The 16,556-nt window shown below is 40.4% G+C and overlaps 1 protein-coding gene across 2 annotated transcripts in view; it reads left to right on the forward strand.

Moving 5' to 3' along the window:
• GNPTAB (N-acetylglucosamine-1-phosphate transferase subunits alpha and beta) overlaps positions 1–16,556 on the forward strand; it is a 91,685-nt gene that overhangs the window by 44,218 nt on the left and 30,911 nt on the right. For both annotated transcript variants that reach the window (XM_031939555.1, XM_031939556.1), the window contains 9 exons: positions 435–596; positions 880–1,059; positions 1,563–1,733; positions 6,963–7,086; positions 8,058–8,261; positions 9,585–10,639; positions 11,812–12,011; positions 13,073–13,292; positions 14,608–14,721. In XM_031939555.1, the coding sequence (XP_031795415.1) occupies positions 435–596; positions 880–1,059; positions 1,563–1,733; positions 6,963–7,086; positions 8,058–8,261; positions 9,585–10,639; positions 11,812–12,011; positions 13,073–13,292; positions 14,608–14,721 (2,430 nt within the window). The remainder of the gene's footprint in view (positions 1–434; positions 597–879; positions 1,060–1,562; positions 1,734–6,962; positions 7,087–8,057; positions 8,262–9,584; positions 10,640–11,811; positions 12,012–13,072; positions 13,293–14,607; positions 14,722–16,556) is intronic.

A 16,556-nucleotide genomic window follows, 5' to 3' on the forward strand; every position in this document is an offset into this window, starting at 1 on the left:
CATTTGAGTAGTCACCCATGCCATCTGTAAGATTGGCTGAAGGAGATGACTGGGTGACAAAAGAGGGAGGACAGAAGAAAGGAAGAACAGGGTACAAGGGGTGGAGTGAGGGCTCAGTGACATAAGTCAAAGTACAGGCTCATTGAATCCCTATATTTCAGGTTATTTCCTTAGAATTAATCCAGTTTATCTTCCTTTTTTAGTTACTGTTCCATTCAAGTAATTTTTTCTCCCAATCTGAAATTTATTGACACAGAAGACTCACAGATAGGGTCTATGGATTCAGGGCCAATGACCTGATGACACTCCAGCCTTCCTTTTGGGGGATTGTTCCTCCATAACTAATGGTGTTGAGGAAACGTGGATTTGGAAAATCTGAAGTGACTCTTTTTTCCCCCTGGAAGCTTATTATTTCTTAATTTGTTCCTGTGTAGTTGCAGTTGTATTCAGAAGCCAGCGTGGCTCTTCTCAAATTGAATAACCCCAGAGGTTTCCAGGAACTGAATAAGCAAGCTAAGAAGAACATGACCATTGAGGGAAAAGAGCTGACTCTCAGTCCTGCCTATTTGTTATGGGATCTCAGTGCCATCAGTCAGGTACGGAATGGGAGGGATTTTTAAAAGTTAGCAATCAAGGCTCTGAAAAGAGCACTGGAGAATTACCTGGCTGGGGCACGTAACAGTTACTGCAGCCAACTGCCCAATGACAGATATTGTGACTTGCCCAGATTCCCAAGCTGTTCCTACCTCTAATCCCAGCTTCAGCAGGGGGCAGAAGGGATGAGAAGAGCTTGTGGGACAGCGGTTGCCACATGGGTAAAGGTTCCTTTCTCAGCTCTGTGCTGAGAGCACAACTTAACAGGCTCGATGGTTCTTGCAGTCCAAACAGGACGAAGATATCTCTGCCAGTCGTTTTGAAGACAATGAAGAGCTGAGATATTCTCTGAGGTCCGTAGAGAAGCACGCTCCCTGGGTGAGAAATATCTTCATCGTAACCAATGGGCAGATTCCTTCCTGGCTGAATCTTGATAATCCTCGGATTACTATAGTAACACATCAGGTAAGTGTCCTCCCATCAATCAGTTATTCAGCAAGCACTTATTAAGCACCTATTGCGTGCCAAGCATTGTTCTCAGAATACAAAAACAAAGTGAAACCATCCCTGCTCACCAGGAGTCCATGTCTCTGCCATTTCCTTTCCTTATCTTAGATTGTGCTGCAGGGATTGTCTTAGTTATCTCAAATTACTGTGCAGATTAGTTGGTCTTTAACTTTGGATTCTGATGAGAAATTTATTTCCTGATCTGTGATTTGTACTCAGGTTTCAGATCACCAGAATCACAAAAAAACAGTGGAGGACCAAGTGGGGAGGTGAGAAGGGAGGCCTTCTGGGGAGGTTGCTGCCCTGAAGGGAAGGAGTTTAAGGGTATCCTTCCTTTGGTAGCATGCAGGTATCCTATAAGTCAAGGGAAATTGGTTCTTGAGTAATCACTAGGTGGCCTATAAAGAATATATTGACTTGTGACAAAAGAGCCCAATCCTTCTTCTGCTTTGTCTTCATAGGAGGTGTTTCGGAATTTAAGTCACTTGCCTACTTTTAGCTCCCCTGCTATTGAAAGTCACATCCATCGGATTGAAGGGCTGTCGCAGAAATTTATTTACTTAAATGATGATGTGATGTTTGGGAAGGATGTCTGGCCAGATGATTTTTATAGTCACTCCAAAGGTCAGAAGGTGAGTGAAGCTGAGAAGAAAGTTCCTACTTAGATACAAAGTCAAACCATAGGGCAGTTAATCGTTTATTGAGTCACTTCCACACCTGAATGCTGGGCATGTAATAACTTTTGGCCACAATGATGATTGCAACCCCCTGTCAAGGAATGGAGGGAACAAAGCCTCCATTAGCAGCAGAAGGTCTTTGAGGTGCTCCATGCTCAGCAGTTTAGAAAATCATCAGAGTAAAAAAAATGACAGTAAAAGACTGAAAATGTATCTCTCCCAAATAATCTGTATTAATGACATCCACTCTTGTCCTGATTGTCCAGAGAGAGCTGCCATTCCATTTAAAGTAATGACATATCAATCCTGTAGGCTTCTTTAAATATATATGTATATATTTTATTTATTATTTTTGGGAAATAGCTCCATATCACTTAGGACTTTTAAAATGTGGAGAATATCACAATTCCTTAGCTAGTGTAAGTTTCTATTCAAATTTATGATAGAATATTAAAGTTACAAAAGTTAATATTGAGTTTTCATCTAACTGTTTGCCAATTAAGACAGAGGATTGTATAAACATTTTCCGGGACAGTCTTATTTTCTTTCTTTCTTTTTTTTAATTAATTTATTTGTTTTTTTAAAGCTTTTTATTTACAAAACATATGCATGGATAATTTTTTAACATTTACCATTGCAAAACTTTCTCTTCCACATTTTTCCCTCCTTCCCCCAACCCCTTCTCTTAGATGGCAGGTAGTCCAGTACATTTAAATATGTTAAAATATATTTTAAATCCAATATATGTATAAATATTTCTATAGTTATCTTGCTGTACAAGAAAAATCAGATCTAGAAAGAAAAAAACCTGAGAAGGAAAACAATATGCAAGCAAACATCAACAGAAAGCATGAAAATGCTATGTTGTGGTCCACACTCTGTTCCCATGGTTCTTTCTCTGGGTATAGATGGCTCTCTTCGTCTACAATTGGATGTTCATAGATCCAATTGGATCTGGTTTGAATCATCTCATTGTTGAAGAGAACCACGTCCATCAGAATTGATCATCATATACTCTTGTTGTTGCCGTGTACGATGATTTCCTTGTTCTGCTCATTTCATTTAGCATCAGTTCATGTAAGTCTCTCTAGGCCTCTCTGAAATCATTCTGTTGGTCATTTCTTACAGAACAATAATATTCCATAACATTCATATACCACAGCTTATTCAGCCATTCTCCAATTGATGGGCATCCACTGTTTCCAGTTTCTTGCCACTACAAAGAGGGCTGCCACAAACATTCTTGCACATGCAGATCTCTTTCCCTTCTTTAAGATCTCTTTGGGATATAAGCCCAATAACAACACTGCTAGATCAAAGGGTGCAGAGTTTGATAATTTTTTTTTATTATAGTTTTTTATTTTTATTTTATAAATTTTTAATAGCTTTTTATTTACAAGTTATATGCATGGGTAATTTTTTAGCATTGACAATTGCAAAACCTTTTGTTCCAACTTTTCCCCTCCTTCCCTCCACCCCCTCCACCAGATGGCAGATTGATTAATACATGTTAAATATATTAAAATATAAGTTAAATACAATATATGTATACATGTCCATACAGTTATTTTGCTGTACAAAAAGAATTGAACTTTGAAGTAGTGTACAATTAGCTTGTGAAGGAAATCAAAAATGCAGGCGGACAAAAATAGAGGGATTGGGAATTCTAAGTATTGGTTCATAGTCATCTCCCAGGATCCTTTCTCTGGGTGTAGCTGGTTCAGTTCATTACTGCTCTATTGGGACTGATTTGATTCATCTCATTGTTGAAGAGGGCCACGTCTATCAGAATTGATCATCCTATAGTATTGTTGTTAAAGTATATAATGATCTCCTGGTCCTGCTCATTTCACTCAGCATCAGTTCGTGTCAGTCTCTCCAGGCCCTTCTGAAATCATCCTGCTGGTCATTTCTTACAGAACAATAATATTCCATAACATTCATGTACCACAATTCATTCTCCAATTGATGGGCATCCACTCAGTTTCCAGTTTCTGGCCACTACAAAGAGGGCTGCCACAAACATTTGTGCACACACAGGTCCCTTTCCATTCTGTAAGATCTCTTTGAGATATAAGCCCAGTAGTAACACTCTGGATCAAAGGCTGGGCAGAGTTTGATAACTTTTTGAGCATAGTTCCAAATTGCTCTCCTGAATGGCTGAATTTGTTCACAATTCTACCAACAATGTAACAGTGTCCTAGTTTTCCCACATCCCCTCCCACATTCATCATTATCTTTTCCTGTCATCTTAGCCAATCTGAGAGATGTGTAGTGGTATCTCAGAGTTATCTTAATTTGAATTTCTCTGACCAATAGTGATTTGAAGCACCTTTTCACGTGACTACAAATAGTTTCAATTTCTTCATCTGAAAATTGTCGAACAATCTCATTCTCAAGGAAAAAAAGTATTTTTAAAAAGCTTTGTTCTGTTGGGAATTTAGGAGGAAGTGAATGGAATTAGATTGTTTATACTTTTTTGGATGAGATGTAATCCCACTGGCCCATCAAAGAGTGAGTACTTAGAGTGTACAAAGAGTGTACAAAAAGTACAAAGAGTGACCTTTAGGTGGCTTTTGGGGGGCTAGGCATTCCTCTACTCAGAGCATCTGAGGACCCAAGGTCACATCTCACTTCTGCCCTGCCTGAATCAACGAACCTCTCTCAGCATCAATTACTTCACCTCTGAAATGAAAGTAATGACCTCTAAAATACCCTCAGTTCTAAATGCTATTTGACGATTCCATCAGATTAGAACCAGAGGCCATTTGTAGTAAGGAAAAGGGAAATCCCACCTGTGGATACCTCCTGGGCACAGAAGAAGATGTGAGAGCAGTTGAATGGAAAAAGACTTGTAGCCGACTTCATACACACTGCAGGTCTGCATCAGAGAGGAGACAGGGCTCCCAGAGGGCCCCTCAGATAGGTCACTGCACTCAGGGAAAGGCACAGTCAGAAGAGGGAGTTGGTCCTGCCATGGCCCCATCGGCACAAGCAGGAGGAGGCTGAGCAGGAGAGGCAATTAGCGGCCAGCTAGACCCTGTCTGCAGAATGGCTTAAGTCTTGGGACTGCCCTTAATGTGAGTTGAAGATGAGATGAATAGGGGGACTGGGGAAGTTAGGAGACACGCCATGGCCTGGAAATCTGGCAGCTGTCTCAGCTCTGAAGGGTTATCCTGTGGAAGAGCAAGAGCTGGTCTTAATCTGTGGGTCCCTGGAGGGTACCAGTGAGGTGCAGTGTGAGGAGGCTGGAGATGGGGAAGGAACGATTTGGGAAGCGGGGAGGTCTCTGTCAATCATCAGAAATTAGGAGTATACAGGCAGGGGCTGGATAAGTACCAGAGATTCGCTCGGCCAAGAAGGCCTCTGGATGAGCCCAGGCAGGGATGTTCTGGGGAGATGTTGGACAAGCCCAGGCAAGGATATTCTTGGGAGATGCTGGACAAGCTCAGGCAGGGATGTTCAGGGAAGATGTTGGATGAGTCTAGGCAGGGATTCTCTGGGGAGCCTCTGGATGAGCCTAGGCAGGGATGTTCTCAGGAGATGCTGAAGAAGCTCAGGCAGGGATGCTCTGGGAAGATGCCTCTCTAGGAAGGGATTCTCTGGGGAGCATCTGGACAAACCCAGGCAGGGATGTTCTGGGGAGATGCTTGATGAGCTCAGGCAGTGATGCTCTGGGGAGCCTTTGCATGAGCCTAGGCAGGGATATTCTGGGGAGCCTCTGGATGAGCTCAGGCAGGGATGCTCTGGTGCTGGGAGAGATTTGTTTTTTTTTTCTTTTTCTTTTTTCTCAGTTCTCACAGTCCTCTCTCTGGGAGTATGTGGCTCTCTTCATCACAAGATCATTGGAATTGTCCATCAGAATTGATCTTCATATAATATTGTTGTTGAAGTGTATAATGATCTCCTGTTTCTGCTCATTTCACTTAGCATCAGTTCATATAAGTCTCTCCAGGCCTCTCTGAAATCATTCTGCTGGTCATTTCTTACAGAACAATAATATTCCATAACATTCATATACCACAATTTATTCAGCCATTCTCCAATTGATGGGCATCCATTCATTTTCCAGTTTCTAGCCACTACAAACAGGGCTGCCACAAACATTTTTGCACATATGGGTAACTTTCCCTCCTTTAAGATATCATTGGGATATAAGCCCAGTAGAAATGCTGCTGGATCAAAGGACATGCATAGTTTGATCACTTTTTTTTTTAATTATTATAGCTTTTTATTTACAAAACATATGCATAGATAATTTTTCAACATTGACCCTTGCAAAAACTTCTGTTTCAACTTTTCCCCTTCTTCCCCTCACCCTCCTCCCCTACATGGCAGGTAATCTAATATATGTTAAATAAGTTAAGGTATCTGTTTCACAGTTCTACAAACAATGTATCAGTATCCCAGTTTTCCCACATCCCCTCCAACATTGGTCATTATTGTTTCCTGGCATCTTGGCCATTCTGACAGGTGTGTAGTGGTATCTCAGAGTTGCCTTAATTTGCATTTCTTTGATTAATAGTGATTTGGAGCACCTTTTCATGTGACTACAAAGTGTCAAAATTTCTTCATCTGAAAACTGTCTGTTCATATCCTTTGGCCATTTATCAATTGGAGAATCACTTGAATTATTATAAATTTGAGTCAATTCTCTATATATTTTAGAAATGAGACCTCTATCAGAACCTTTGGATGTAAAAATGTGGAAATAGCTCCTTTCTAAGTGATGATAAAGCAATGGCAGAAACACCTTCTTACCCCACTTTTTCTAGACTCAGGAATGGTCATTAAATGTTTAGATTTCAAGAAGCTGAAGTGAGATGCTGGCTATAGGCAGAGTAATTAAAGTAGGGTAAGGGAAGGAGGCGAGCTAGAGATAGAGCTTGGATGGGGTGGGGAAAGGAGAGAAAAGGAGGGAGGGAAAGTGATAGAGGCACACAGAGAAAGGAGATTAGGGAAGGAGAAGGGAAGAGAAAGAAGAAGGTGGAAGGGTGATCTTCAGAACAAGTAGTTAAACCCAATACTCTAGTTGATGTTAGTGATCTTGGAAGCAAAATCTGGATTAGTTGAGATTTGACAGCATCTATCACTTGACTTTTTCTAAGTGTCTAGTAGGTAGTTTTTTGGAATCCTGACTAGGTGGAGATAAAAGAAGTTAAAAATATCTCTTATTTTCCATAGGTTTATTTGACTTGGCCTGTTCCCAACTGTGCTGAGGGCTGCCCTGGTTCCTGGATTAAAGATGGTTACTGTGATAAGGCTTGTAATAACTCTGCATGTGATTGGGATGGAGGAGACTGCATTGGTAAGAAAGGGTGCAAAAGCATCTAGGTGATATTTTTTATTGACACTCAAAAAAAAAAAAAAAAACAGCTTAGAGCTTGTACAGTTATTTACAGATCTGTTCTGGACCTGGTCTCCTATTTTACTTAGAAGAAATTCCCCTGGGTTGTCTTGAAATCTGGGGAACCTTTTTGCTTATTTAAAGTGACTTAAGTTTAGAATGCCTCAGTACTGAGCCCAGACTTCTGTTGTAGTTAGTTTTCTTAAAGAATGTAATGGCGATATGGTCTACAAAGCACAGCCAGGAGACCTGGTGGAGAGAGGGCCTGGCTCAGAGTCAATCAGGAAGATCAAGTTCAAGTTTCACCTTGAACATTTACTGGCTGTGATCCTGCACACTTAATCCTGTTTGCCTCAGTTTCCTTATATATAAAATGAGCTATAGAAGGAAAAGGTGAAGCACTCTGAGAAAACCCCAATGGGGATCAGGGAATCAGATAGGACCGAAAGGAGTAATCAACAAAACAACAAAGAGATTCTCGGTGCCGGGTCTGCTTTGGAGGTGAAGTCCCTGAGCCTCAGGAGGGATCTGCCTGTGGCTGGACCTCCACTGAGTCAGGACTAGGACCTGGGCTCCTGCTGCATTGGGTGCCAGGCGTTGTGCTGGGTGAGAGCCCGGGACACAAGGGACACACATGCTTCAAGGATCTTGCTTTCTATTGAGGGAGGCAGCAAATGTGTATGTGGAATAAATTCTAAGAAGGTAAATATGGGGCAATTAGATAGGGGGAGCCCTAACAGTTGTAGGAAAGTGGGACAGGTTGCAAAGAGGGTGTTTATGTTACATCTTGAAGGAAAAAATGTTCTGTGTAGTAGAGGCAAGGTGGGGACCATCAAGGGCAGAGGCACAGAGGTGGGAGATGAGAAACAGAACAGAATAAGTGCATTCCATTTTTAAAAAAGGGCAATGAGTATCAGTCTCTTCTCTTTCAGGGAACAGTGGCAGCAGTCGATATCCTGCTGGAGGGGGTGGCCACGGCGGCGGGGCGGTTGGACCTCCATGGCACTTTGGTGGTGGAATTAGTGGTATCTCTTACTGTAACCAAGGATGTGCTAATTCTTGGCTTGCCGATAAGTTCTGTGATCAGGCATGCAATGTGTTGTCTTGTGGATTTGACGCTGGTGATTGTGGACAAGGTATGTGACCTGCTGAGGGAAGGGATGAGTATCTTGTAAATAAGGGCTGGGTACTTTTTCTTGAGGGACTCTTATCTGCAAGATTACATTTGGGCTCAGAACCAAAACATGGTACTTTCTAAAATGGGACTGAGAAAAGGACAGAGTTTATTAGAATAGTGTAGAAACTAAGCAAGTTTCTTTTCCTGCTATTTCTGTTTCCTGCTATTACTGACATTCAGTTACTTTAGCCAAAGAAGTCTGCCTTAGCTTTCAAAGAAGTCTGCCTTAGCTTTCAAAAATAACGACAAATCTGTGTCTGCCTCTGTCTCTCTCTGTCTCTCATCTGTTTCTCTCTCTCTCTCTCTCTTTTCCTCCTTTTCTATTTCCTTTGTCTCTGTCTCTCCTCTTCTCCCTCAGTCTCTTTTCTTTCTCTTCTCTCTCTCTTTATTATATACATACACATACATACACACATGTTTATGTCTCTGTGTATATATATATGTGTATGTGTGCATACACTACATACACTCATAGAAAAACAGTTAGCAATGATAAAAAGCTTCAGAATGGGATCATATTGATAGCTCTATAAAATTTTGCTTGAATGTATTGCATTAGAAATGTTCCGAAAGATGAAATTGGTCATTGGAATACACTGGCATAGTGTCTTGTCTCTGGGTTCCATATAATGCTAGATGTTTATTAAGTACCTGCTATAGGCATTGGGTGCTGGGGATATAGAAGTGAAAACGGATACTTGGCCTGTCTTCAGGGAACTTTCACAGCAAATACATATGCATATATAGGAGAAATTAAAATGTTCTGAGTTCATCAGACAGTGTATCACCAAGTAAGACACAGAGAATTCTTGGGAGGGATTGGAAAAGGAATTTTTTTTTTTTTTGGCTGAGGCAATTGGGGTTAAGTGACTTGCCCAGGGTCACACAGCTAGGAAGTATTAAGTGTCTGAGGCTGGATTTGAACTCAGGTCCTCCTGAGTTCAGGACTGCTCTATCTACTGCACTACCTAGCTGCCCCAGAATCCCTTCTAGTTGGGAGTAGATAAAGATGAGAGTCCTGAGGGCTGAAACCCAAAGGAAAATTCCCAAGAGACCCTGAGGAGATGGCGGTGTCAGTTTCAAATGAGTATGTACTTGGGCCACTGTTTTAAACTTGACCTAAGGCTAGCAGTGAGAAGTAAAGAGAAAGGAAGAAAAAAAGGTTTTCCAGGCACCAGTTTTTCCCATACCAGATCTGTGAATTCTTTGGTGCAGGGAACTCCCAAGACTGAACTTTCCTCTACCAAACCAGAATATTTAAGTGTTGTGGTATTTTTTCTAGATCATTTTGATGAATTATACAAGGTGACTCTCATCCCGAACCAGACTCACTACGTTATCCCCAAGGGCGAATGTCTCCCCTATTTCAGCTTTGCTGAGATAGCCAAAAGAGGAATTGAGGGTGCCTACAGTGACAGTCCAGTCATCCGCCATGCCTCTGTGGCCAACAAGTGGAAGACCATCCACCTCATACTGCACAGTGGCATGAATGCCACCGTTATACATTTCAACCTCACATTTCAAAATCAAAACAACCAGGAGTTCAAAATGCAGATCACGGTGGAAGTAGACACTAGGGAGGAGCCGAAGTCCAATATTACCACCCAGAAGCCTCATTCCAGTTTGGCTAGTCCTACTACACCTCTGCCAGAGGCAGAAATCCTATTTGAAGATGTTCCAGAAGAAAAACGCTTCCCAAAGTACAAGAAACCTGCAGAGGACGTTCAGGAAACTATAAAAATGCCCCTTGTAAATATTTCTGAACTCCCCAAAGAAGTCCAATTGAGTCTGAAGAAGCTGGATGTAAAGCTGGAGGCTGGGGACATTACTTTGAAGGGATATAACCTGTCCAAGTCAGCCCTGTTGAAACCGTTTCTGAAAGGTGCCACTCAGGTCATCGAAGTGACACTTGTAAAAAGGGAAAAGGACAGGAGTCTGCAAGACCCAGTGAAAAGCGAGCGTCCCCCTGATCTCCCCAAAGAAAATTCAGAAAATGCCCACAATGCAAAGGGAACGGGCCTCTTAACTGCAGGGGCTGGCAGACTGGCTGAGGGGCTTCGGGATCACACGCTCCCTGAGGACAGGGCCCAAGCTGTTTCGGCCGCTCAGAAAGTGGAAGGCCGTGCCGGCTTCAGAGGAATGGCCTCTGTCCAGGACAAGGAGCTTGTGGGGAAGGTCAGGGAGGGAGGAGGAGGAGGGTCACAGGAAGCTCATGCTGCCGACGGCGAAACAGGCCATGGTGCAGGAGTACCAGGAAGAAAGCTTCAGGAATATGCTGGGAGCTACGCAGGTTTCTTGCCTTGGGAAAAAAGGAAGTATTTCCAAGATCTTCTGGAGGTAAGTTGGGCTCAGTGTCATCCTCTCCTGTTAGAAGGAAAAAAAGTCATGTTACTCATCCTAGCTGGGGGCATTGATCACTGGGCGCTTCATGCAGAAGATGGAGATCGGAAGGGAGGGGGCTGCAGTGGGGAGCAGGTGCTGGGGGAGCTGAGCAGGGAGAGAGAAGGAAGACTCTGGGTGGGGGGGCTCAGTCAGGGCACAGGCTTCAACTCGGTGCTGGCAAGTCTCGGGGCGGAAGCTCCTGCCAGGAGCATCTGGGACCGCCCTGGCCTGGTGCTCTGGGAGTTAGACCTTCTGGATTCTGAGACAACCTCTCTATCAGTTACTGCCTGCCGGCACAGCCGTGTCAGAGGAGGCAGTGTCAGGGCCACGGTTCTAACTGGCAACACAGGTGGCACTGTAGTGCGACGTGGGGAGAGCTGGGGCAGAGGCTTGGAAGCCTTGACCAGTTCTTTGTCCCTAAGCAAGTGATTTCATCTTTGCAAACCTTGGTTTCTTCTGTTTCCTTAGGGTTGTGGCCTGCCAGCATTAACATGTCCAGGTTCGGTGGTTTCTCCCAGTTAGGCAGTCTGTGCCGAGAGGACCAGCATTCTCCCCGCACTCCTTGTTGTCTGTTTCAAGCTCAGGCCCTTTTAATTGTTCACATTGGCGCCTAATTAAAAGGAAATCTCCAGGGCATCTGCCATATTCACGGCCAGTTTGGCCTCTCCATGCAATATTTGCTAAGGCAAGAAACCTTGGTGGCTTCCACTATGGCTGAAGTCTTCTTTTTCGGCATTTAAGTTACCGGGAACCACCTTTCTTTATAGCTACAATTAACTTGTTTATATTGACTTCCTTTCTTCTTTATAGCTACAATTAACTTGCCCGTATTAACTTCTATTAATGTGTGTTCTTCAGGATACAGACAGATTTGAATATCAGCAGAAAAGCAAAATGTGTGTCATTCCATAAATAATGTTTGCAAATACAGTTACTCTCGCAACTGTTCCTTCAAGGATGTCCAGGTAGCCCGAGAGTATCCCTTACAGCCATTTTATCTTAAACTTAGGATGTTGGGGTTTTCCTTCACTGATCATTGTTACTTCTTTTTATAAAATATTACTCAGTTCTCTTCCTTTCAATCATTTTTATTTTTAAAGTCTTGTATATTTTTATGGATTTCTTAGGAAGAAGAATCACTAAAGAAACAGTTGTCATACTTTACAGAAAGCAAATATGTTGGAAGACAACTCAAAGATACATTTGCCGATTCTCTCCGATATGTAAATAAAATTCTAAATAGCAAGTTTGGATTTACATCTCGGAAAGTCCCTGCCCATATGCCTCATATGATTGACCGCATTGTTATGCAAGAACTGCAGGATATGTGAGTAAAAATGCCTGTATCTAGACTTAAATATCCATTCTGTTGGATTTGTAGGAGGAATATTTGGTAATATGTTGAACTAGTTATTTAAACCATTCATCTCTATAAAAAAAATTGCTCCAAGATCACACCAGTAGAATAGGAACACCCCTATCTTTCATAGGTAGTCTTAGAACTCAAAGGAAGAGATATAGCTGGCTTTATAGGGGACAGTGAAGCCAAAGTACTTGTTCTAGCAGTCAGAGTATAAGTAAATAGGAAGCTGTTAAAGGTAAGTAGTTATAAAGTTAACGTTCTCTTCACAGCTGTGATGCTCAAAGTGTCCAGCCAAGTCTAAAGCTCTCTGGTCTCCCAGAGGTACTGTTGCTACCTATGAAAGCATTCATCAATAAAGAATTCTGGGAGCAACATAACTTGAAGGTGAAGAAAGAGTGTAATGAAAAGAAGTCTGAAGCCTTCTTGTGGCAGGAGAATGACCAGTAATGATGTCAAGCAGAAAATGAACACATGCAGTATGGGAAACAAAACAAAAATTTGCTTGATTCAAGAGAGAGGAACTTGTAGGAAGTAACTGGAAATGAGAGTGATGAGATGTAGGTTGGGGAAAAGACATTTTTAAAATTCCTATATTAAAACTACATTTATTTAAAGAACAGCCAAAAAATGGACACCCTTGCTTGTTACATCAGTTCTAGTTATATCAGTTTCAACTATATCCTTTTCTACATCCCTCCCCATACCTGCCCAGGTAGCTATCTCTCACAATAAATATTTTTTAAGATTTTATCTCTTCCATTACTTATTTTTATGATTATTATAAATTATTTTAATTAAACAATTTTTAACATTCAGATTTTTTAAAAAAATTTTAATTTCCAAATTCTCTCCTTCCTTCCCTCTTCTTACTTCTCCCTGAGACAGTAAGCAATCTGATATAGGTTATACATATCCTTTACATTATTGTAGCCATTACATACCAACTCAGCCCTCTCTACATCTAATGGCATACCGATACTCTGGATGGAGCCAGCTCTGACTTCCTTGTGTTGTATTTGCACTAGGTTTCCTGAAGAATTTGACAAGACTTCAGTTCACAAAGTGCGCCACTCCGAAGACATGCAGTTTGCCTTTTCATACTTCTACTATCTCATGAGTGCACTGCAACCGCTGAACATTGCTCAAGTTTTTGATGAAGTTGATACTGACCACTCTGGCATCTTGTCAGACAGGGAGATTCGGACGTTAGCTACGAGGATTCATGACCTGCCTTTAAGCTTGCAGGTATTAACTAGATATGTCACTACTGGGGATGGGTATGTTCTGGGGAGGAACACTAGGAAGAAAAGCACGTGGACTTTTGTGTCGTCCTTCAAAACAGTTAATGGGCAATGTTTGAAAATTTAATTTAATTTATAATTTTATTATTATAATATAATTATGTAATATGTAATTATTACATATATTTATATATTATATGATATAACTATAATAAAATAAATTTAATATTTTATACAGTGAGATGATAGATTTAGAAGTAGGAAAGATTGTAGAGGTTGCCTCTGTAAAATTTTAACTTAGATTTTTAAGATTTTGCTTTTGTTCCTCCAATAGATAAAATTTTGGTTATTACCCAAATAAAAAGCAATACACATTTGTTGGAAAAAGTATCTGTCATTATGCTTTTCTTTCTTTTTCTTTTTTTTTTAGCCCTAAGTAGAATATAACCTGAATTAAGATTGGTTAGTTTTTAAAGTTTGTATTTTCCTGTTTGTTTCTTTAGCATGACAGATTATTTTGAGTCACAGCACTTGGAAAAGATCTGGCAACTGACTGTGGTGAAAATGCGTTTAAAATGGTCTTTTATTTCTCTTTACCCTTCATGGGGTAGAAGGCCTTGGGGCTCTGTGGCTTGCCTCACTTAAGCTTTGGGCTGTTCCAAGTAGGGCTAGATCCATAGGTCTAAATTGGATGTAATCTAAAAGGTCATGTAGTCCAACTTCATTTTATAGGTGAGAAAACTGAGACTGAAGAAGATGAAAGAATCAGATTTGATCCTAGGTCCTTTGCAGAATCACTTTTCTTTCTTCTGTCTCATTCCTAAAATGGGGGGATGGGAGCTGAAATAGAGGGATTGAGCTGAAAAGCTATGCAGGCCACAACATTGAAAGAGAAAGGCCATGGTCTCCAAAATTGGCAAGTGCATGCCTCTTCTTTCACCTTGTTCAAATGTTCAAAATGTTATCCATTTGGAGGGATACTTGGAGGCTTATATGAAACATTTATTTTGCTGACTTACACTACTTGCGGCTTGGGAGGAAGGGTCCAGAGAGCAACCTTTACCTCCCTGGGATAATGAACTTCTTCCAGGCTTGATACCATTAGGCTATGCAGATCAGCGGTTACTGTGACTTAACAAAGTTGCCTCTTAGTGCTCTATGCACTACCCACGATTTCTTAGTGTTTATCTTTGTTGCAAGGTCAACTTTATTATTTTAGCTATTTTTGGATACTTGACTGTGTCACAATATCATTAAAAACCAAATGCCAACAGTTGCTGAAATACTTCTAACTTTTCGTTCTTGTTTTCTCATGATAGGATTTGACAGGCCTGGAGCACATGTTAATAAATTGTTCTAAAATGCTCCCTACTAACGTCACTCTGATAAACAACATCCCTCCAACCCAAGAAGCTTATTATGACCCTAACCTGGTAAGAATATTTTCTAAGATAGCATTTCTCAGAACTATAATTTAAACCCAGCCCATAGTAGTTTCCTTGCCTGGGCTTTTGTATCATTTCTGTAGTACACAGCACTGGGCAAGGGGTGCCATGCTGTGAAAAATCAGTCTTTCTCACTCTAGTGTACCTTGTGTTTCTTTTTTTTCCAAGATGCTACATTCCACATCAATCTTTGTTTTGGTTAATATTTCAGTTGCTTTGCTTATGCTTCCTCATTTCATAGAAATAATAGGGGGCAAAAGGAGCAGTGGGGGGAGAAGGCAGACAGAAAGTATCCAAAAGTAAGGAGAAAAACTTACCAGAAGGAAAAATGTATCTTGGGAAATCTGCTAAGTTTATTGATAATGTAACTGTTTATCCATGGAGAAATGATTATTGACTGTGCATTGGAATGTTTTAAAGAGGTGTAAAAAAAACTAGTAATACTTGCTAAGTATTTAAATTGTTTATTTGGGATAAAAATAGATGTCTACATGGATAGAATATCCAAGGATATGCCTCACCTACTAAGCATCCAATATCCAAACATTTAAAAGTCAAAATGGAGTAGTTGGGGGCAAGAGGAATTGAGGGAGAGGGCAGTTATTTGTGTTACAGAGGGATTTGTAGCATAATCACTTTAAATAATGAAATTTCTTTAGTATAGCTGTCTTTTTATGATATAGTTATGTTGTAGCATATCTTAATTTATCATTGATTATTTCTGGCTTTTACTATCTTATCATAAAACAACAAAGGCTACTTTTATACCTCTAGGCCTTTTTATTTTATTGATATGTCTAGGATGTAATTCCAACAATGGCATTACCAAAACAAATTAAATTATGTTTGTGATTCATGTTATAACCTATCTTGACACATGGCTTGCTGGGTGACATAGAACACATTGTTTCACCTGTGTCATGTTCCTTATCTGTTAATGGAAAGCAATGACAGCAGTCTCTTGGTAAATGATAATGTGCTCTAGAAAAATGAAAGGTTACTTGGGATGGCTATGTATGAGAACAGCAATCTCTAAACTAAATGAACTCATTAAGAGTGAATTGTTTGGGAGTTGCAGGTTCTACACCTGGGATTTCAACCATGTAGGGAATGCCTGTCCTGGAAATTTCCCTTTACATTACACATGAGCTGCTCATCTATAACTTAGAGGCTTAGAAAACTATCTGATGCACCAAGAGCTTAATTAAGGGACTTGACCAGGTTCTCAAAGCTGGTGTTTGTTAGAGGCTAGACCTGAAATTTTTTCCAAAGCCAACTCTAAATTCACTATAATGTTATACTCATGTCTAAATTAGTAGTTTGCCAGATTGCTCTCCAAAAAGTCCATTATACAACAATATGATTTCTTATTTCCTTCCAACCCCATTAACATTAATTTTTAGTTATTTTTTTTGCCATTTTGGGAACAAAATGTCATTGTAAAATCATTTAAGAATCATTTTTCTTAATTTAAGATTTTTGAGCAATTTTTCAAGTAGTTCTTAAAAATCTTTATTTCTTCCTTCAAAATTGTCACTTGGTCACAATCCTACTGTTGGTTAACGATTGTGACTCTCAGAAATATGTACCAGATCATTATAAATTCTGAATATCAGATTTTGATCAGATGTATTTACCACAAATACTTTATCTTTTCTTTTTTGGGTGGAAAATGTCTTTTTATCATACACATTTTTTTTGCCTTTATAGATAGAAATCTGCTCTGGGAGGGAAAAAGAGAGGCTTACTCGAGATAGCTATGATGATATGAAAAACAGAAGATACCAATAAAAACTTATTTTAAACAAAAAAAGAAATGTCAC

The sequence above is a fragment of the Sarcophilus harrisii genome, chromosome 5, assembly GCF_902635505.1.
Source record: "Sarcophilus harrisii chromosome 5, mSarHar1.11, whole genome shotgun sequence".
NCBI lineage: Eukaryota > Metazoa > Chordata > Mammalia > Dasyuromorphia > Dasyuridae > Sarcophilus > Sarcophilus harrisii.